The sequence below is a fragment of the Mercurialis annua genome, linkage group LG7 (genome assembly GCF_937616625.2).
Source record: "Mercurialis annua linkage group LG7, ddMerAnnu1.2, whole genome shotgun sequence".
Classification (NCBI taxonomy): Eukaryota; Viridiplantae; Streptophyta; class Magnoliopsida; order Malpighiales; family Euphorbiaceae; genus Mercurialis; species Mercurialis annua.
The window spans coordinates 1,582,852-1,605,665 of NC_065576.1; the positions used below are offsets into that span (position 1 = coordinate 1,582,852).

General features: G+C 27.7%; 2 protein-coding genes across 2 annotated transcripts; both read left to right on the forward strand.

The window, feature by feature from the left end:
* Window positions 1-5,896: 5,896 nt before the first annotated feature.
* On the forward strand, window positions 5,897-11,300 carry LOC126657392 (transcription activator GLK1-like). Its single transcript, XM_050352065.2, has 6 exons — window positions 5,897-6,681; window positions 6,959-7,099; window positions 7,870-8,235; window positions 9,745-9,804; window positions 9,942-10,046; window positions 10,890-11,300. Exons 1-6 carry the CDS (start codon window positions 6,247-6,249, stop codon window positions 11,037-11,039), a joined length of 1,257 nt encoding a protein of 418 aa, XP_050208022.1. The 5' UTR covers window positions 5,897-6,246; the 3' UTR covers window positions 11,040-11,300.
* A 6,784-nt stretch (window positions 11,301-18,084) lies between these two features.
* LOC126655540 (uncharacterized) lies at window positions 18,085-18,986 on the forward strand. The gene is made up of 2 exons (XM_050349764.1): window positions 18,085-18,214; window positions 18,427-18,986. Exons 1-2 carry the CDS (start codon window positions 18,085-18,087, stop codon window positions 18,984-18,986), a joined length of 690 nt encoding a protein of 229 aa, XP_050205721.1.
* Window positions 18,987-22,814: the final 3,828 nt, after the last annotated feature.

Sequence of the window (22,814 nt, forward strand, 5' to 3'; positions counted from 1 at the left end):
AAGGTGACTTTCTAGTTTATTACTAAAGAAGAGTCTCCCTAACACTTCACACAATAAATTATTGGATTTATTAATATACATTTCAATGATGAAATTAATGTGTTCCTGATAATTACATATAAAAGCAAATCTAAATGAGAGTTTATTGAACATGTCACGTCATTGATTTTGGGGGTACCGTACTTTTTAATTTTTACAATTTGATTACTGAACTTAAAAATGTAATATATTAGTTAATGTATTATATTTTTATGGACTCCGGCAATTTTTTAATAAAATTCGGTCAATTTATGTCCATGTAGCAGTTGATTTGTACTTCAATTTTCTCTTATCTTCACATCAACTATACAAACTAAAGACATTTCACACTTTTTTACCATGTCATATTTTTTATTTTCTAAGATTTTATAAAATTTAAGAGTGAAATCCGACGACCGCATGAGCATAAATTAACCAGATCATTAATAAATATATTGAAGTAACTAAAGTCGTAATGTTAAATAAAACAAATACATTATCATGTACTCTATCAATTAAAGTGATGATTTGTGAAATTTTTAGCTAACTTCTTCAGTAATAAATTTCCTATGCTCCAACGATCAGCACAATATGCACTAAATTATATAAAAAATGGAGAGTAGGATCCAAAAGTTTAGTTCTTAAGTGGTAAAAATACTATCTCAAAAAAAAAGTGGTAAAAATATAAAAAAGTTCGGGTTTCAAAGAAAATAAAATGGAACTGAATTAAAGAGATAAAATTTTGATTCTATTCGGTTTTTCTCTTTCAACACATAAAAACTAATATTATTTTTCAAAAAACTTTATTATATATTATTTGATGTTTTTAGGTTTTTATTATTTAAAATTGAAAATCAAGCATGACAATGCTTTTTTAAGGCCAAATGACTAAAAAAAGCCAAACCTTTCATGAAAGTTTCACAAGACTCCAAACCTTTCAATTTAATCCAATTTGTCCTAAAATACAGAATTCCATTCCAATTATGTCCAACTATGCGATTTTATTTATATGGCGCTAATGTGCGGCATGTCACATCAGTGCCACGTAAAAATTGCGTAATTGGAAATTATTAAAACGAAAACCTGCATTTTAGGACGATACAGATAAAATTAAAAGATTTCGACTTTTGTAAAAAATTTCTTTAAAAATTTGACCTTTTTCTAGTCATTTTGCTTTTTTTTTAATTTTTTTTAAAAATAAATAAACTGAACTGAACATTTTCAGATTTGATTTGATTTTTTAATCAGTCAGTTCGGTGGACACCCTAAGTCCTCCTAACTATAAGTTCTTAAATTTGATCCTTAAAAGCGAATCTATTCAAAAGAAACAAAATGTTACCAATTTAGTGTATGTGTAAAATTTGAAGTGTTTTATTTTTTCTATGAAATAAGAAAAGAAAATACAAATTTTAAGTGTCAGAACTAGCAGTCTAGATGTGGATTACTGGTAGTGTAGAATCGAAGAGCAAGATTTAATAAAAAAATTACATGAAATAAAGCATTAAATTTGAGGGGCATAATGAGCCATTTTGGTGAAAGTATTCCGTTATAGGAAAGGACAAGGAGATGAGAGCGATCTGTGCCTTCCTCTTTTAATATGCTCTCATGTAGTATATATATAGTCTATGCTTTTTTTTCCCTGTTTTTCTTTTATTTCATTTACTATATAATTTCATGAAAATCACTAATTTCAAACAATTTGGAAGAGGAAATAGTGGGATATAGTAGTATCAAAGTATATTCTTTCTCTTTTTTTGATTAATTTATAATTTACTCAATATAATATTTCTTAATTATCGTAAAAATGGGAGAAACGACTATGAAACTCTCAAATTGAAAGAGATGCTCTTAAAGAGTATGTTATAACCTATATATGTTTAATTTAAATGGACTGCTCCAAATTCGATCTAATATACTATGTTACATATCAGATTATCAAATTTAATTTTTAATTTCTTTATAATATAACTGCTCCAATCGATCTAATAAAATTTTGATAAAAAAATAAATTGTAAATTAAATTACGAACTTTAGCTTATTTGTAATTACAATACGAAATTTAAAATTTGACGATATCGGTAACCAGCTTTCACTTTTTGATAAATTAGTATACCAACCAATAATATAAAAACACGTACGTAACTATATATTAAATAAAATGTTCACTTTAGTATATTTTTTTTATCACCAAACCATAAAAATTACTTATTGCACGGTGATGTTGTCAAGCACACGCCAATACTAAAACAACCAAAACAAGGAATGAACTGGCTACTAGTATCTGGTTAAAAAAAATTGCTACTAGTAAAAAATCTAGACACAATATGGCAACCCTTTGTGCCACATAAACTACCCACATCCTTAGAATAAAATAATATATTTCTTGAAAATAAATTACTCAAAAAATTATTTTTATCCAAATAAAAATAGTTTATTTATTTCTCAATTAAACTTTTTAAAAAATAAATCTAACATTTTTAAAACATATCTATATTTTTTTTTTGAAAATAGACCTACTATGCATTAGTTGTTACTTGAGCAGAAAATTATCAAAAGTTATTACACATTTTTTTAAGTTAAACCAAGTAAAATACGACGTAAGGAGAAATAGGGGTTCGAACCTTTGACTTCATGCATATTAAATAAGTTGACCATTAAAACAAGCTTTCAAATATTTTAAAATAAATATTTTAAGTTTATAAAATATTAAAGATATTTTTTTTCTAAACTAATTTAAGATAATTTTATATATAAATTTATAAATATAATATATTGTTGCCAATTAATAACAAGCGAAGGTGATTTTGCTCCATCACATGATTCAATTCAATGACTTCTTTTTCCACAACACAACAGATAAACATGACTGACTTTATTATAACTAGTTTCGCATTACGTGCTACGCACGTGGCTCGTAATGTGACTCGTCGATTTATATATTAATTAAATTTACTTTATTTTATAATTAATATTAAATTAGTCAGACTTTTAATTGGAAATAAATATAATATTATATTATATTAATTAAATTTATTATAATTATACTAATATATTTTACGTATAATTAATATTAGATTAATCAGAGTTTTTGTAGGATTAAAAATATCTTAATGAGTTGGATTAAGACAACTAATTATGTTAATTAATACATACTAATAATTAAAAGTGTAATATTATATTAATTAAATTTGTTATAATTATACTTTATTTTATAATTATAATCAATGTTAAATTAGTTAGAAGTTTAATTGGTTTAAAAGATACTTAATGAGTTGGACTAAATTTATTATAACTATATCATTATATTTTATTTTTCATTAATATTAATATTATTTTTTTGTTCAGTTAGATAATATCTTAAACTATTTTTAAGCCATATATATCAGCATTTAAATAGAGTATCATGCATTTTATATTAATTGAAATGACCTTTACTCTATTGTAAGTTTGTAACTTAGCTTAAACGTTTTCATTCATAGTTAATAAGCGGAGGGGTGAATCGAACCTTGTTCTAAAATATGATTCCACATAGTTGTCATTATTATATTGTAGGGTTAATGTAAAAACAATCACGAATTTTACACGTTTTTTCATTTTAATCACATAATTTAAATTTTCTCATTTTCATGCACGAACTACCATTTTTTTTCAAATTTATGTACGGTGCTGAGGTGGCACTCATTCATTGGTGTAAAATGACCTCTACCTCAGCGAATTACTTGGGACCGTGGCAACTCAGCACCGTGCATGAATTTGAAAAAAAGTGGTAGTTCGTGCATGGAAATGAGAAAATTTAAACTGCATGATTTGAATGAAAAAACGTGTAAAGTTGGTTAATTTTTATACATTAACCCTATATTGTAATTCAATAATTAATTAAATTCAATAAATATATATTTATTAAGCATAAAATATATGTCCAATGCAGCTACTCAATGTTTTATTAGCTTCTTAAAATATTAATAACAAATAAAACTTTAACACTGATAATCAAATAAGTTATCTGAATTCTTTTAATTATTAAATATAGGGTTAATTCCTAAAAAAATCACGAACTTTACATGAAGTTTCATTTTAATCATGAACTTTAAAAGTTGTCATTTAAAGGCACGAACTTTCATTTTTTTTCAAATCTATCACCAAAGTAAAATCCGATGTATTTTATCTAACCAAAAATTTCTAATCCTATATACTCTAACTAAAAGATAATAAGATTTGATGTCGATTTATAATTTGAGTCTTTCATTAATGGTTTATTGAAGAATTTAGTAGACAAAAATACACTGAAATGATAAATTTGAAACAAAATGAAAGTTCGTGCCTATAAATGACAACTTTTAAAGGTCATGATTAAAATGAAACTTCGTGTAAAGTTCGTGATATTTTTAGGAATTAACCCTTAAATATATAACTAAATTAAAAACTTAATTAATTAGTAATACTTACAAAATGAAGATAACACTTTCTTTTATCATTGAAGATAATAAATTTTAAGTTTCAAATAATGTAAATAATAAAATGTAAATTATGAAAATATATGCAAATTTGAAGGTTGATTTATAGTTAAAAATTTGATATGGACTTAAATGATAATTAACTTATAAGTTATAAGAATCTATTTGGAGACTCATGATAACATGGGGGATCATGAGCTGTATCTTGTCACAATATAATATAACTCTGTTACCATTAACAAAGATGATAAAACCTATCGGTAAATGGAAATAGACTCATTAATAAATCATATAAAACATAATTTATTTATTTATTATTCAAGTTAATGATTTCTTATCTTTTTTTTTTGATAGAATGACGATTTCTTATCTGATAACTAATAGGAGTAAAATTAGAGTTTTGATTGGATTAGAAAATATACTATGAGTTGAATTAGGATTAATATAACATGTTATTATTATTAAAGGTAGAGTTTTAATTGCATTAGAAAATAGCTTATGTATTTGAAGGTAGAGTTTAAATAGTATTAGGAGATTGCTTATGAATTAGATTAGGATAATTAATTAAACTAATAAATTTTTTATAATTAGTAAGGACATTATTGTAAATGTGCCTGTCCCCCCCCCCCATCCGTGCTTTTAGATATAGTATAGATATAGATATAGATAATACTAATCTATTTCCATTTCTTTGATTCGAGTCTTCCTCTTTATCTTCTTTATTTCCCATCATCTCTCTTTCGGATTTAACGTTTTTCTATTTATAATTAATCTGCTTTTATAAATAATATATATTTTCTTATAAATAATTATAACTTTTTTTAAGAAACTTTCTTATATTAATACTCAACAAATTTATAATTTTCAGCCAAGCAAGCAATGAGGCTCTTTTCAGCCTTTCTGATTTTTTTTTTATTTTGATGAAATATCATATATGTATTTAATAGCTCGTGTTTCATACAAATCATGAAATAATTATATTATCTAAATAATTATTATAAAATTTGAAATATTTTTATATAAATTTTAATATAAAATAAAGTTTATATATACATATTAATTTATTAAGTATTTATATAAACTACAATGTTATCTATATTTATTTTATTTAATATTAAAATAAAAAGCTTATTATATTTGTTAAGCTGGCTGAGCACACTGTAAATAAATAGATTTTTTTTATAATTATAAATTATATTTAGTTGGTTTTTATAATATAATATTAATATTAGATACATAAATATAAATTACTTAAAATAGATTAATTGTATATGCATGTGCATTATTATTCATATATAAATATATAAGTTCACGAGCTTTTTCCAGATTTTGAAAATCTATAAACCAAAAAAGGCCATCCACAAGCTCATAAAATTATATATAAATCTCTGTAATACAATTATGAGTATAGCAAATCCAAACAAAACAAAAGCATAAAAACAAACAAATTTTCAGAGATCTAAAAAACAAGTTGTGGTTCTAATCAAATCTCTCTCTACTTACACACTTCAAAACAAAAAAACCAGCAAAATAATCACAACAATATATGGACACTTCCGTTCATATATTACTCTCTCATTGCCCCCTCCAATTTAAAAAAAAATCCACTTTGCTATTTTTGCTATAATTATATATTTTCTACATGCAATATATAGTGTAATTGCACCATATATATTGTATGTTTATATATCTATATCTATTTAATTATAGATTGTGTATCGAGTTTTTGATTTTTGTTTCACTTTGATTATTAGTAGCTACTTTGATTGGATTGATGCTAGCTGTGTCACCATTTATAAGCACTACAATTACTAATAAAGATGAAATCCAAGAACAAATGGAGAGTTTCAACACCGACGAGTTCCCCGATTTGCTCGGAACCATTGATTTCGACGATCTTTTTGATGATGATGTGTTGCCGGATTTGGAGATGGACTCGGAGCTTTTCGCCGAGTTTTCAGTTAGTACCGACGAAGAATCGGAGATAAACACCTCGATTTGTAAAGGAAAATCCGAGGAAAATTCAAGAAAAGATGAGGAAGATAAGAACTCGGGTTCAGGTTCGGGTTTGGATTCGAGTTTGAGTCCAAGAGGAGAGGAGATTGTGAGTAAGAGAGATAAAGGAAGAAAATCATCATCTTCTTCATCATCAACACAAGCTAAAAGTAACAATAATACTCATAATAATCAAGGCAAAAGAAAAGTTAAGGTAATAAATATTTGATTATTAGGTTTCATTTGAGATTAATATCGCTATATTTTCTTGAATACAATACAAAATATATAATAAAGTATACATTTACTAAGAAAAATTCAAGAAAATTAACCATTCTCGATGACCTGACATAGAGAAACAATTTCGAAAAAATATAAGCAAAATTCATGGGACCAAAAGGGTTCACGAGAATCATTGTTTAAATTTTATGGGATTGTTTTTTAGTGAGATTTTATATAAAATTGAATCAATGTTCTTGAAATGTGTGAAGGTGGATTGGACGCCAGAATTGCATAGAAGATTTGTGCAAGCAGTGGAGCAATTAGGAGTGGATAAGGCAGTCCCTTCAAGAATTTTGGAGCTTATGGGAATTGATTGTCTCACTCGTCATAACATTGCTAGCCATCTTCAAGTACGTTCATTAAAATTCTCTTTAAGCTCTTATAATTTTAATTTGAGTTTTTTTTTTAAATCCTGTCAAATTTCATTAAATCGAATCTGAAGCAGCTAATTTGTTAGTTATTTTTCTTAAATTGTGTATATCTCTTAGCACATGCTTTGTACTGTGTTTTCTTTTTCTTTTGGCCTGCAAATTTATGGCATTTTGATCCCACCACTTAATCTTGTTTCTCCATGAGAGAGGCAATACCTTCTGGCTGAAGTAAATGTACAGAACTCCATTGTTGTCTTCTTGTTTCTTGGTTTTACATGCATTTCATTACTTTCCAAGAAAATGGAAAATTCACAAAATATTAATTTCATCAAATTAATGGTTTTCACATAGATGTTGAACACTACTGGAAAACAGCTAATCATCGACGGATTTTACTGACACTCTCTCATCGGTCGGTAAATGCATCCATTAGTGACAGATTTGGTGACAGTTGACCGTCAAAATTGAGTGAATTTCCATTTTTAGTAGTGGAATTTTGAACTTTCATTTCAATTCCATTCACTTCTAGATCTAGCATCCCATGCATATCTATTTACGAAAATAGAAACGCGGAAATTGAAAACTAGGGTTAAAAACTATATATTTTACGAGAAGATATTATAATTATAGAGTTTCGAAGCATTATAACAACAAAACAAAAATATAAAATTGAAAATGTTTTCGTGCAATATGGAGATTCTTTCTGTATGAATTTAATTTGATGAGTTGGAATATTCATTTGTGTGCAGAAATATAGATCTCATCGGAAACATGTTCTGGCTCGTGAAGCGGAGGCAGCAACATGGAATCACAGACGGCAAATATATGGAGCTGCCGGAGGAGGTGGTGGCGGCGGCGGTGTGAAGAGAGAAATAACACCTTGGCATGCACCTATGATGGGGTTTCCTCCGCCGATGCACCACCATTCCCCTCATCCTCATCCAAACTTTAGACCGTTGCATGTATGGGGTCATCCTCAAATGGAGCAACCGGTGATGCACATGTGGCCTAAACAACTAGCTCATCCGCCTTCACATCCACCGCCACCGCATACATGGCCTCCACATCCACCACCAGACCCTTCATATTGGCACCATCACCACCACCAGCAACGGGTAAGCCTCAAGCCCTAAATTAGGTTTCCCATATATTTTTCTACTCTACAGCTCAGGCTATACTTTAAGGTAACTGATTAGTAGCTTATTTATCATTATAATTTGTTTTAATCTGTCAAAGAAATGAAGGAAGTTGACAAAGAAAAAGACAATGGGAATAATATCATAAGATAATTTAGTAGCAGTTTCAAAAATATTGCAATAATAATATATAAAGACAATGATATAAATTCAGTTCTAATTTTTTGTGTTTGGAATAAATGAACCTATTAAAACAATTTTTGGAATTGAAATTCTGGAATTGGTTTTAGTTATAATTTGAGGAATTGCAAATCCAACTAAAATAGGTTGAATTTGCAAATGAATTCCAAAAATTTAAAAGAATAATTTTATTTGACTAATTTGTCCTTATTTTATAAAGTTATTTTTTTTTATTTTCTTTCACTTTTTATTTTTATTACTATTTTTTTTCTTTCTATCTTTTCTTTCTAATTTTCATCTCCATCTTTTTTATGTAGTATATTTTTATTTTTAATTTTTAAAAATCATTATTAATTATTTTATACATCTTAATCATAATATTAGTGATTTTAGTATTATTAATTTTAAATATATATATATATATATATATATATATATATATATATATATATATATTTAATAAGCTAATATTATTAAAAATGTTAATGATTATTTCTATTTTAAAGATATTTTTAATAAAATGTCTATAAGGTTAATATGGGAATAAGGTTACAAAGAATTCAATTCTAGAATTCATTCCAAACATAAATATATGGAATTCATTTCAATTTTAAATTTTGTATTCTTTCATTCCAAACGGTGTAATTCATTTGTAAATGATTTCCATATAGAATTCATTTGTAAATGAATTCCAATTCACTATTGGAATTATTCCAAAGGGGGCCTAAAGATCTAATTTAGTGTAGCTAGTATAATAAATTTGTATTAACGGTATTAGCACATTCAATAACAATTAGCTATCATAACAGCATTTTCTGTCAAAATTACATAATAAAATCTAAAAAATGCGTTACAAATTCTTTACGGTTTCATTACAATTTTAGGACGGGAACTCTGTCATAAATTAGTAGTCACAAATTGACAGTTTTTATGTAGGTCTTACTGGTAGGAGCGGAACCATCCTATGGCTAGGGTGGGCTCCAGCACCGGCTAGGTCCGTTTTTTTCTTCTTAAAAGTAGAAATAATTTTTATAAAGATAGAGTTAAATTTTAGGTTAAATTAAAGTTAAGTCTATTATTTGTCGAAAAATTAGAGGTGAATTAACAACTAAGCTCCGACTGCAAATAAGTTTTGGTTCGGCCACTGTTTACTAGTGCATTATGTGTATGGAATATCTTATACTAGAGCATTTTGTGTTTAACTTTTGTATCTAGGCTTATGCATGCCTGCATCTCTGTACCAAAAAGTAAGTTAAATTATTAGGTCTGAAATTCTGAACAGCGGCATAATATTGTGTGTAAACGCAGGTTCAAAATGGACTAATTTCAGGAACTCATTGCTATCCACAGCCAGTGATGCCACCAACGGTAACTAATCATTTGTACTCTATACAAAAGCATTTTATTTCTTGAATCTTGGATTCTTGTACACGAGATTGTATAATATTGGAATCTTTTAGCTTTATCTGATTGCATTTTCTTGAAAATTTTGTTATTTTTTGCAGAGATTTAGCACACCTCCTGTTCATGGGATCCCACCGCATGCCATGCATAAAGTAGACCCGACGAGACAATCTGGCACCAATCCTCCTCCTTTCGACTTTCATCCCGTGAGTGTTTTTCTTCTGAATTCTTGCAATATTTATTCTTCTTTTTAACTTTTATAATTTAACTCTCATGGGTTTCCATTTTCAATTTATTTATATATGATTGATATTTTTCGGTTTTATAAATTATGACACTAAAAATATATTATTCAATACCAATCGAAGTGAAATGATTCACATTTTAGTCCATTATATTTGAAGAAGGGAAAAGAATGAAGAGTCCAAATAATAAAAATAAGATGCATTTTAATAGTTTATGTTCTTTGAAGATTTGGATTGTTAAATTAGTCCATATATGTTTGAAGATTTTGTTTTATAATAATAATATTAATTTAATAATAACATATGATTTTTCATAAAATTAAACATATAATTGCTTAAAATTATATGATATATAAAATCATTTTATCTAAAAATACAATTAATTATTATAGCCCCAAGAATTCATGTCCAAATTTTTTCCGATAAATTTTAAAATATCACTATCTTTTCCTTCACTTTTAAGTTTTATATAAATAAAACCCCCTTATTAAGCGCGGTTTCAGTTAATTTTTTTAATGTTAGGGGAGAAAAATAATAAATTTTTAAATTAAGGAGGAACGCAGTTTTTCATATCTAAATTTACGGTGGTAATAGTAATTAATCCTTAAAATAAATATAGTTTTTTGAAAAGTTCTACTGAATTTCTTAGTTTGCATGAAATTAATTATTTTCAAATACCATTGCATTTTGATGATCCATTGCACAATGTTTTTCCTATGCCAAATGCTCTTTTGTTTCTCCGTAATTACACATTTAAGTTATCTTTTTTGATCTTAATTAATGAATATATTTTCAATTTTACAGTCAAACGAGAGTATAGATGCAGCCATTGGAGATGTTTTAGTGAAACCATGGCTGCCACTTCCCCTCGGATTAAAGCCACCGTCTCTTGACGGCGTCATAGGAGAGCTACAACGGCAAGGAGTTGCAAAAATACCACCCTCTTGTGCTTGATTTTTTTCTCCCAATTTTTGAACATTCTTCCCAAATTACTGCGGCTGTTCATCAATGGTGTTTTCCAGGATCAACCATGCACAAGGAGAAACAACAACAAAAAAAATTTGACGACATTTCTTCTCAGCAAGTTATATTTTTTTAGCTCATGCTAAAAAAAAACCTTGTATTATATTCTTGTTCTTATATTCTATTGCAAGGACAAGTTTGTTTAATGTCTACCGTTAATATGCAATAATAGTACTTTACTTTTTATTTTTATCTTTTCTTGTCAACTTCTTCTTTGTCTTCTTTAATTTTTTTCATTAACTTTATTTTGAGTCAGGATCTATTGGGAAAAAGTTATCAATAATTACTACCTAATATAAACATCAAATCACATTAAAAAAAAAACATCAAATCAAGATGGGAAAAAAGTGCATAATATAAGATAATTCTTTTAATTTGACAATTAATTATAGGCAAAATGAACTTATCTATTCATAAATATAGTTTTTTTTTGCCAAATATATCATGATTTTTAAATTTTATCAATTTGATCCGCCATTTATACAATCTTTGCTAAATATAACTAAAACTCATTTGAATTTTACCGAATATACTCAAATATATCCAATCTTTGGATATATTTGGTAACTATTAAATAAATAACGGAACAAATTGGTAAAATTCAAAAATCATAATATATTTGGTAAAAGGATTATAGTTATGGATAGATAAATTATTTTTTCTTTAATTATATATTTATGGAGAAATACTAATGTTTTTAAACTTAATATAAGAATATAATAATGACAATTATTAAGATTCAATGGATATTTTATTTTATTGTATTATCTATTAATTTTATTAAAAAAAATTATGACTGGTTTTAAATGGATTAAATAATATATATATATATTATGCTTTTCCTTCGCTGTTTTATTCCTCTCACACAACTCAAAAATAATTTTTCAACTTGCTATAATATCCCTAGAAAACAAGTTGAAGCTCATAAATTAATTAATTGAGCTATATAAAAAGCATCAATTATTCTGCAATGAAAACCAAAGTTAAATCAAGTTATATCTGAACTATAGCGCTCGAGCTAAATGCTCTTAATTTGTTGTTTTTACATTTTGACAGAAGTTAATATATCTATCTATCTATCTATATCTATACTATATATAAAAGCACGGATGGGGGGGGGGGACAGGCACATTTACATTAATATCCTTTTCACTTATAAAATTTAATTAGTAATTAAAAACTATTAAAATAATCATTGAAATTAGAGTACTAACTAAAATAAACTATTATGTTAAGAGAAATTAGAGTACTAACTAAAATAAACTACTATATTGAGATAATTATCTAGAATACTAATTAAAATATACTACTTTATTAATTGTTTAGTTAATTAAAAAAATTATAATAATTGTCTAATTACATATATAATATAGTTAGAGTTTAATTTAAACAAGTAAATATCAATCCTACGTACAACAAAGATTTTATACAATACAATTTACTAAGTTTCTAAACTTATAGGATTAGGTAAATGGAAAGAAGGAATGAAGCAAATTAAACTCCATTGGAATAGGATTAGATTAGGTAATTGCAATAGGATTTGGTATCGATATTAAATTAAATCAATTCAAAATTTATACTTTATAAATTATCAAAAAATTATCAAAATAGTTACTAGAGTTAGAATAATGAGATAAAATAAACTACTTCAAATATATAATTATTTCATATTAGCAATAATAATGTTTTAATCATTTCAAATTTATTTAAAATTTTATACTTAAATACAATTTATAATTAAACATAAATATGATTATCCTAATTTAATAAATATAATTATTATTATTTGACGAGTTACACCACGAGCCACGTGTGAAACACGTAAAGCAACACCAGTAGTGATAAACGCTTGATCCAAAAACATTTTTTCTAACTCTTAAGTGTTTATCCTTACTCAAAAAATTCCAAACTAATACTCAAACTTTGTCTATCCCAAGTTGCTCGATTTGCTTTTTCTTCACTTTCTTTTGGCACTCATAGACACTCTAATTTTGGCTTCCAACCAATTTTAGAAATTTATATTTCAAGTCACTTATGTTGTGCAAAGTGTAAACTAAATAATATAATTAAAGTCAATAATATAATTAGAGTCAACCATCCGATAAGCTATTAGAGATCGTTTCAAAAATAATTAAATAAATTCAATACAATTAATTTTAAATTTGAACTATTCGAGTTATATGTCGAGTCAAATAATCAAATTTAAATATTGATATACTTGACTTGTGATAGCTAGTGTTGCGAACTTTAGCAATTTTAAATTATTTTATCATTATATATAGCCTTTATATTTAAAAACAATTACTAACATTATTTTAAATATACAACCTTCTCGTTACAAAAAAACTAAAGTAATTAATCGATAAATTGCAATAAATCAAAATTTATGACAAAAATTATATATATGAAAATCCATTGACTCTTAAAATGAAATACTCTTACATCTAAAATTGTTGTTCTATTTATTACTTGAAACATGCCTACAATGACCTTTTTCGAAAATATTTTAACACATAAAATTGTGAACTATTTATTTATAGTATGACATATAATATGATTTGCATCAAAATTATCCATTAATGAAGGTCATATCAATTCTATATAAAATCAAATAATTAATAATTAATATTATATATAATATCAATTAGTATCATGATTTAGAACATTTATAAGGTAACATAAAAAGCTAGATAACATAGAATTTTTCATTTTGAAGTAAATTATTAGTGTAATAATTTGATATTTTTGTACTAGAATATTATTGCCATTTCCAACTCATCTCTATTTCAAATAATTATACATTAAAAGAAAAATGATGAAGATATAATAAGGAATATACTCTATGAAGAAATGGACGTGCTTGCATTAAAATCAGGTGGTCCTTTTGAAGCGACTCATCAGAAGCATATGGGCCACACCAGGAACCAACACGTGTACAACATACAAAGCGGGCATAATTTAGTATAGAAAAATTAGGCCAAATGTCGTAAAAAGTACAAACTTTTCACAAAAATTTCATAAAAATCATGACCTTTCAATTTTATCGATTTTGGCCAAAAGCTGGTTATTTGATTTCATAAAAGTCATGACCTTTTAATTTTGTCAATTTTGGCCAAAAATTGATTATTTGGTTTCACAAAAATCCTTACCTTTCCATATATGTGCATGTCACGTAGGCGCTATATAGGTTTGGAACATTCGGCCTTTTTACAACATTCGGCCGAAAAATTATACAACACAATCGTCATAGCAAGTCATCCGTATAACAAACTATAATATATTAATTATATAAAATATTAAATAGTAATAAATTAATAAATTAAAAAATCAAATATTATAAATATTCATTATTTAAAAAAAAAAAAAAATAATATAACGTAATGGTTGTATGTAAAAAATACTCGTTCATGCAACGGGTCTTGATATTTTAACGCATTGGTCACGAGGGGTCACGCTGCTAAGTAGAGCCTGGGAACCACAACATGGTACTATTTGCATTTTTTTGGGTGGGTCCACCTGCCAATAGAAGCCTCCACCAATCGTTGAGAGCCATCAATTATGACGTGGCGTGGCCAAGCCTAAGCACGAGAACGTAACTTTAGAATTGTTGAAAAGAATAGTCAAATGCAAGTGAGGGCCTAGCCGTTGCTGCATTCAAAGGCCTGGATTCGAGCCCGCCTTTAAATCAATTTTTTATTGTTTATTATTTTTTATAAATAAAAGATATCACAATATGAATTATAAAAAATATGGGGGTTTTAAAATAATTTTTTTATTGTTTGTTATTTTTTTATAAATAGAGGTGTGTGAAAATGGAGAAATACTTATGTGAACCTAGTTCGCCACGTAGGATTGTGAACCATCCATTAAATGCATGACACGTGAAGTAATTAAATGTCATAATCAATCAATAAATAACATTTAATTCTAATTAAAAGATCACTAATTAATTTTATATTTATTGATTGGTTATGGCATTTAATTACGCCACGTATCATGTATTTAATGGATGATTCATAATCTTATGTGCCGAACTAGGTTCACACAAGAATTTCTCGTGAAAATGGAACGAACCAACTCAAACGGCCGGTATCAATTTTTTTTCTCAAATTGCTCTACTTAGAGTTCCTCTGACCACATTTACCAAATGAACCAAATATCCACTATAATTGTTGCTCAATTAGTTAATGAATATGAATTGGTTTTGGATAAATGTAAATTTTAATTTTTTGATATAAACCCTAAGAACAAAAACATCAAATTGGTGTATTTCATATTTGTGTAGATATTAGTTTTTGGTAAATATGTAAAAATAATTTATTTAAGTTGATAAATTATTTTATTTAAGTATGGAAACCAAATACACAACCACCACCAATCTTTTTCTCTTCTTTATTTGCAATCTTTTTGGTAATTATCGCAAATATTGAAAAAAGAAATACCATAGTTGTGTTTTGGTTGCCATATTAAAATGTTAGAATTTCCGGTTGACAAGTTCATACATCTTGTTTATTATATATTTATATATATATCTTATACTAAAAGCATTTTTAACCTAAATAATGAAAATTGTACAAAAGCCATGAATAACCAAATTTTTACATATACATGATGGTGTTCCAACTAATTCTGTGAGCATGCACAAACGCCTTAGCGCAAAAATTATGTTTTTGTTAATTATTTATTTAATTTATTAATATCGATCAATTATATAATTTTTTTGTTAATTAAATATAAGTTTGAATTAAACATTTTGTCTAATTAATAAATTTAATAGACTAACACTACTAGAAAATAGTCAATTTGCGACGGATTTTAGCGACGGATTTTAGCGACGGATTTGAAATCCGTCGCTAAAATCAAAATTTGCGACGGATTTAGCGACGGATTCAAAATCCGTCGCTAAATCCTAAAGAAAATTGGCGGGATGAATCCCGCCACTTTTAGCGACGGAAATTCCGTCGCTAAAAGTGGCGGGATTCATCCCGCCAATTTGTTTTTCACTTTTAGCGACAGATTTTGTAATCCGTCGCTAAAAGTAATACATTTAGCGACGGAATACCACATCCGTCGCTAAATGCTTACTTTTAGCGACGGATTACTAAATCCGTCGCTAAAAGTATTATTTTTATTAAAAAAATTATACTTAAAAAATGTATTTATTAAAACAAATATTTATTAATAAAAACAATATTAATTATAAAACAATTTATTAAAAAATTATTTATTGTAATTATTTATTAAAAAAATAATTATTTATTTATTATAATTATTTATTTATTATAATTATTTATTTAAAAATAATTAATTATTTATTATAATTATTTATTAATAAAATAATTATTTATAACAAAATTATTATATTAGAATGTGGGAGTAAAGTGTAATAGTAATAATTTGTTGTTTTTATTTAAAATAATTATTAAAAAATAATTTATTTTATTTAAAAATAATTAGTATGAAAAAATAATTATTTTATATAATATGGGAGTAAATTACGGGAGTACCTTTTTGTTATATTTAAATATAATATACATAGATATAAAACAAGAATCTGAGCTGGATAAGTTGGAGTCACGCGCGGGGGAACTACAAAGTTAAAGAGGAGTGGATGGGAGTAATGTGAAGGATGGATGACCTACTGGGAAGTTGGAAAATTTGCGATATTTGCGGGTCAGTGCGGGTGTGTGTTGTATAGCCGGTGGGTGTGTGACGGTGGTTGACCGTTTAAATAATATTTCATTTTACGATTTTAATTAAAAAATATTTTTTTTTATTTTTAAAAATTTGCTTTTAAATAATATTTCATTTTACGATTTTAATTAAAAAATATTTTTTTTTTATTTTTAAAAATTTGCGACGGATTTAAATCCGTCGCAAAATCCGTCGCAATTTTTTTAAATCCGTCGCAAAAAAAAAGTATTCGGTCGCTACAAAATTGGCGACCGGATATTTAACGACGGACGTTGTCCGTCGCTAAACTCGTTTAGCGACGGAATTTAGCCATTTAGCGACGGAAAAATCTGTCGCTAAATGGCTGTTTTTTAGTAGTGTAACCGATAAGAACGTTAATTTTAGTACACTCATATACCGGCTTTGTTTGGAAGAGAAGGGAGTAAAGTAACGTTTGAGTTTTCAAAATAAAACAAATTAAAATAAGGGACGGTAAAAGAAAGCAAGAGTTACGTTTAACCCTTCCGTGTTTGGAAAAATAATAAAGTAAAGTAAGAGTTTATAAAAAAAACTCAGTTAAAAATAATCTAACATTCCAATTTGAGGGGTTGGTATATGAGGGTTGAGGGGGGTTGGAAAATATTTTTCAACCCTCCAAAACCTTTTAAAAAAAAAAATCTCAAACAGTCAACCTTTCAGTAGTTATTCGTTCATTACTTATTCATTTAATGGATCAAGCACAAACACTTTACTTTTAAAAAAAAAATTGTTACCTATATATTCATCAAATTAGTGTCGCTAATTTGTGCATACATAATGAATGAATGAACAAGATGGTTAGTTCATAATTATGTCACCCACATATCTAATTAGGATAGGTTGACAATATCTTAAGCATGAAAATTACCATTTTTTAGGGTTTATATCTGCTAATTAAGGCTCTATAAGAAAGTCATTAGTATTTTCCAACCAAATAAAATTTCTCTCTTAAATTGCAAGCAAGGCAATCAAGACTTGTTTTCTCATTTTCTTTCACTTATTAGCACTACTCTTATCCCCATCAGCCAATACATTTCGCCAAAAAAAAAACACTAGCAACCGAAAAAACTTGTCATTAATTAAGCTCATTTCTTCACAAATATATTATGAGAGCTTACAAACCCATCGTATCCCTTTGATGGATCGAGTCTTTCTCGCCAACTTCTACATAAGAAAGCCACTGATTCCGTAGCTTGCTGTCACGAATACTGACAGCAAGCTATCATGCGTGCAATGTAGTTCCCGCCCGTTGTCACGAACTAAAATGTTTGATCCGAAAAGATCATTTACTTATGATCCTTTACCATGCGAATCTCATGAATGCGGTTCCTATCAAAGTCATAATTGTCAAAGGCAGTGCGGGTTTAGTGTAAATAATTCTGTGAAAGGCGAAAGTTCACAAGGAACTATAGCAAGAGACAAATTCACATTTCCAGAATCATGAAAACCTCGTCCTCCTATAGCGGACGAAATTTTGTTCGGGTGCAAACACGACGACAATGGTGTCTTATATGGAGATCCATCAATTACCGGAGTTTTGGGTCTTAAATACGGACCAATATCGTTACTATCCAATTAAATTACCAGAGATTCTCTTATTGTATAGGGAAGGTAACCGATGTTGATAGTAACATCCTACTATTAGGCGGAGGTGGGGATATGGAAGGTACTCCAACACCGATGAATATTTACGATTATTACTCCATTACTTTACTCCGTATAGAATATGGAGCTGTCGTAATTGACATGGATGAGGAAGTACATAAATACCGAGCTATACTAAATACCGGATCTCCGCTTACTTATATCCCCGATATAGCGTATAAAGTACTTTCAGACACGGTGGAAAGTCAGCTCGTTACTCTACGATTTGAACGGGCTGACGATAAAGATGATCTCTTCTTTGAAGGGAAGATCGAGGGTGTGGCGATTCCAAACGTTACGTTCTCATTTGCTAATGGTTATGCTCTTGTCTTGGATGAGTATAGTTTATTTTATTCAAAGACTCCCAACAAATTTTGCTTGGCAGTCTACCCTTCATCTAATATACATTCCGCTGGCTTCAAAACCCTTATTCTAATTGGGTTATTAGCTCAGCAGAATTATAATGTGGGTTATGATCTTAAAAATGGAAAATTATATTTCAAAGGATGGATTGTTCACTAGTGGTATGGCAGCCGTAAATTTCAAGATTAGGGTTATTTCATCAATTATGTAGTTGGATTATTTCATCAATTATTAGAATTTATTATTTTTTCTTAAATAATTTATAGTATTTTTTGAACTTGAAATCGTTAAAATACAAGTGAAATTGGACGTACATTATTGAGTAGGTTGAACATGTTTTCATATGGTTCGTACAATTATACTCTATAAACTGTTCGTAATAAAGAGAAACATACATAAATTAATTCACTGGTAATCAGCAATAACTGATAAAGAAGACACATTGATTTATGAATATACTTGCGAGTGACTCTAACAGTTACTTTTGTTCTAAATATGTTTGATAATTTAAAAAAAAATTATATTTAAATTGTAGTTAAATACGATTACGTATATTTATATTACTCTGAATTAGCTCTCATGACTGCAATTAAATATGAACTTATCAGTAACAGTAGTTTATAGTGTAATTTCCATTATTAAAAATTAAATTGTAAAAACATTAAATAGAACTCCCTTTTTATTGGTATTATTCAAATATTTTATTCCAATTGATAATTTCTATTCATACAATATTTTTAATTGGATTTTTCTCTTTTTATCCTCTTATACCATTAAATTATTAAATAATATTTTTTTTTAAAAGTAAAGCATTTAATGTGACGAGATGATATATAAAACTTAAATTATATTATATTTAATACATTACTTTACACTATATGTGTAAATATTTTTTATAATTAACATGGAATAAAGAGAATATAAATTTATTATTGGTATTTTTTTGTTTGACCATGAGGTGTCCTGAACGGATTCCAATTATGAAACGGCACCTTTAAATCTTCTACGTTCACTAATTCTCACTCGAGCTGGATATATGTTGTAAGATCTTACGGGAGGCAAAGCTCTGACTTCAAATTTTAAACGGCTGCATACATAAATATGGTTCGAACCCGTGATCTCACTTAAGTTAGAAAAGCGCTTTGAAAATCCACCTGCGCCTTGAGGTTATAATTATTTATTTTTTAAATTTTTTGAATGCAAATATAAAACGCTCAAAAGACATACTATAACAGTATCATTTCATCAATTTATTATAAGTCTACACTTGGATAAGGCAAGAAACAAATTTTAAAATCAATTACTCCATTTCACAGACGTTATAAATGCAAGTGCTGAAGTGCATGCAATGCAAATTAGTTGGAACATCATATCTATGTGTATAGAAGAATTTGGTAAGTATTTGTTTAATTTTTTTGTGATTTAGGTTAGAAATGCTATTAGCATGAGAATTAAATTTATATATATAACAAACCATAAGAACTTCTCCAAAACGAATTATTTCATTCTAAGCATGGCAATCAAATCCATAACCTTGATCTTTCTCCTTTCTCTATTTGCAATAATTGCCGCAAACATTTAAAATCCATGAAAATCAAAATCAAAAAATAGTGTCTAAACTATTCATCACCAAACTAAGCTCGCTAAATTTGTATATTTAGTGTAAATAGGGAAAGGAGAAAGATTTAGAGTATAACAACGGAGTTAGAAATTCTGTATTATAAAAGTCAGATCGCGATAATTTTAAATATGGGGAGGGAGGAATAGGGGGTAATTATAAAATAATTTATATTTTTATGCTAATTTAAACAATTATTGAAAGTTGGAGGGGCCAAGACTACCATGCCAGCTTGATAAGAAAATGTCAGCTTGATAATATTAGGGTTATTGATATTATAAGCTTGATAATATTAGGGTTATTGATATTATATATCTCCATTTTTAATGTTTTTTTTTATTTAAGCATAATCTAAAAAAATGTCTCACTTCATATCTCAATTTTTTTCGAATTTTTCATCTCATAACCTAATTTTGTATTGTATATGTTATTTTCCGTAAACATAATATCGTTTTTGGTCGTGTGAGTGAACAAAATGATATTGTATAAGGCACTTAACTATAAATGCCACAAAATGAAAGGCTGGAATATATGGTATCATGTTTTTTAGACTGTACTTAAAAAACACGCAAAAAGTGGAAATATATAGTTACAATAGCCCATGTTTTTACTCTAAAAAAACTGAAAAATGTAAATATTGTTCAATAATAGATTAAACTTTTATTATATTAATTAGTAAAAAATGAGATCAGATTAATGTTTTTTGTTTAATTAATAGTTTAAGCAGTAAAAATAGAATCAGATTGATATTCTTTTAGTTTAATCAGTAAACAAATTTATAATAAATCCATACTAAATAAAAATATTAAATCCATGATAAAACAAGACAAAATTTTACAAAATCAACAATAAATTTTATGCACTCAATATATAATCTTATAAAACAACATGATTATAAAATCTAGTTAAGCAAACATGAAACTTTATAAAATTTAGGATTAATGATGCCAAAACAACCAAATTTTTTTCACCTTTTTAAAATATATCCAAAATTGTAAATCTATCACAATTTGACAAATTTATTGTAAAGCTATCTATTTTTCAATGAATAATATGATATTTTCATGAAAAAATTGTCAATTAAAATGTCACATGATTCGTATAAATCAATTTAAAAAAAATATCAAATCGATTTTGAAAAATTGGTAAGATGAATAGGCCAAACTGAGAAAAATTTACAATTTTTAAAAGGTTTGAATAGATTTTATAAAAATTAAAAGAGTTTAGCTTTTTAATATTAATAGACTTAAAATTTATATGAAATCAACATAAACATTTATGAAATTAATATGAAATTTTTATTAAATCAATATATAATTTGAGAGAAATAAAATAAAACCATTATCTCAAAATATTTGATTTTCTAAAAAGAAGCAAGTGTTTTGTCAATTTAGAAAGACATAGTTGGACAGTCTTTTAAAAGAAAAGGCGCAATATTTTTTTTTTTTTTTTTTTTGTAAACAGAGATTGGCCAAAGCCAAGGGAAAAAACAAACAGACCCTAAATTCTTCTACACATACGAGGTATTGAAACCCCGACAATATCTTCTGTGATGTAGCTGCAAATCTCTTTAGGCATGTTATCATAATGCACCAGACCAAGATTATGGTCGAACCCGATGTTAGCCAAACGGTCGGCACAACGATTGCCTTCCCTATGAACGTGATGGATCGAAACAACCCAGTCTTTCTTCAGCAAATTCCTGATAGCATCCAAAATATTTGTAGCAGCATTAATTCTGATTTCCTTACTATTCAAGATATCCACGGCGAGCTTACTGTCCATTTCTAAAATAACGTGACGAAACCCACGCCTCCATGCAGCTTCCAATCCATCTAGCGCACCCCAGAGCTCAGCAAGAAGAACCGAGCAGCTACCGATGTGCCTACTGAAACCAAACATCCATTCCCCACTGTTATTACGACCCAAACCTCCACAGGTAGCATGATTTGTTGATGAACGGACAGCACCATCCGTGTTGAGCTTGATCCAGCCGGTAGGAGGGGGGTCCCAACCAACGAGAATTTCATTCTTCTGCTTGAGACCAGGATTTTCGAGCAGCGCAAACTGCTTTGCTTTGATGGTGAAGTTCACTGTCTGAAGGACATTCTTGACGATCATATCGGAACTTCGCCTCTCGTCGTTAAAAATAAGATTGTTGCGATGAGTCCACAACGACCAGCACGCAACTCCAAAAGTAATCAACCAGCTTTCTCGATCCAGCGTGTTCTTTCCCTGCAAATTATCAGAGAGCCAAGAATCAAACGGTAAACTGAAAAAATTATGAATAAGCTGAGTGGGAATAATTTTGAGCCAAACTTCCCTAGCTAAAATGCAAGAGCGGAGGACGTGATCCCTATCTTCAGCGA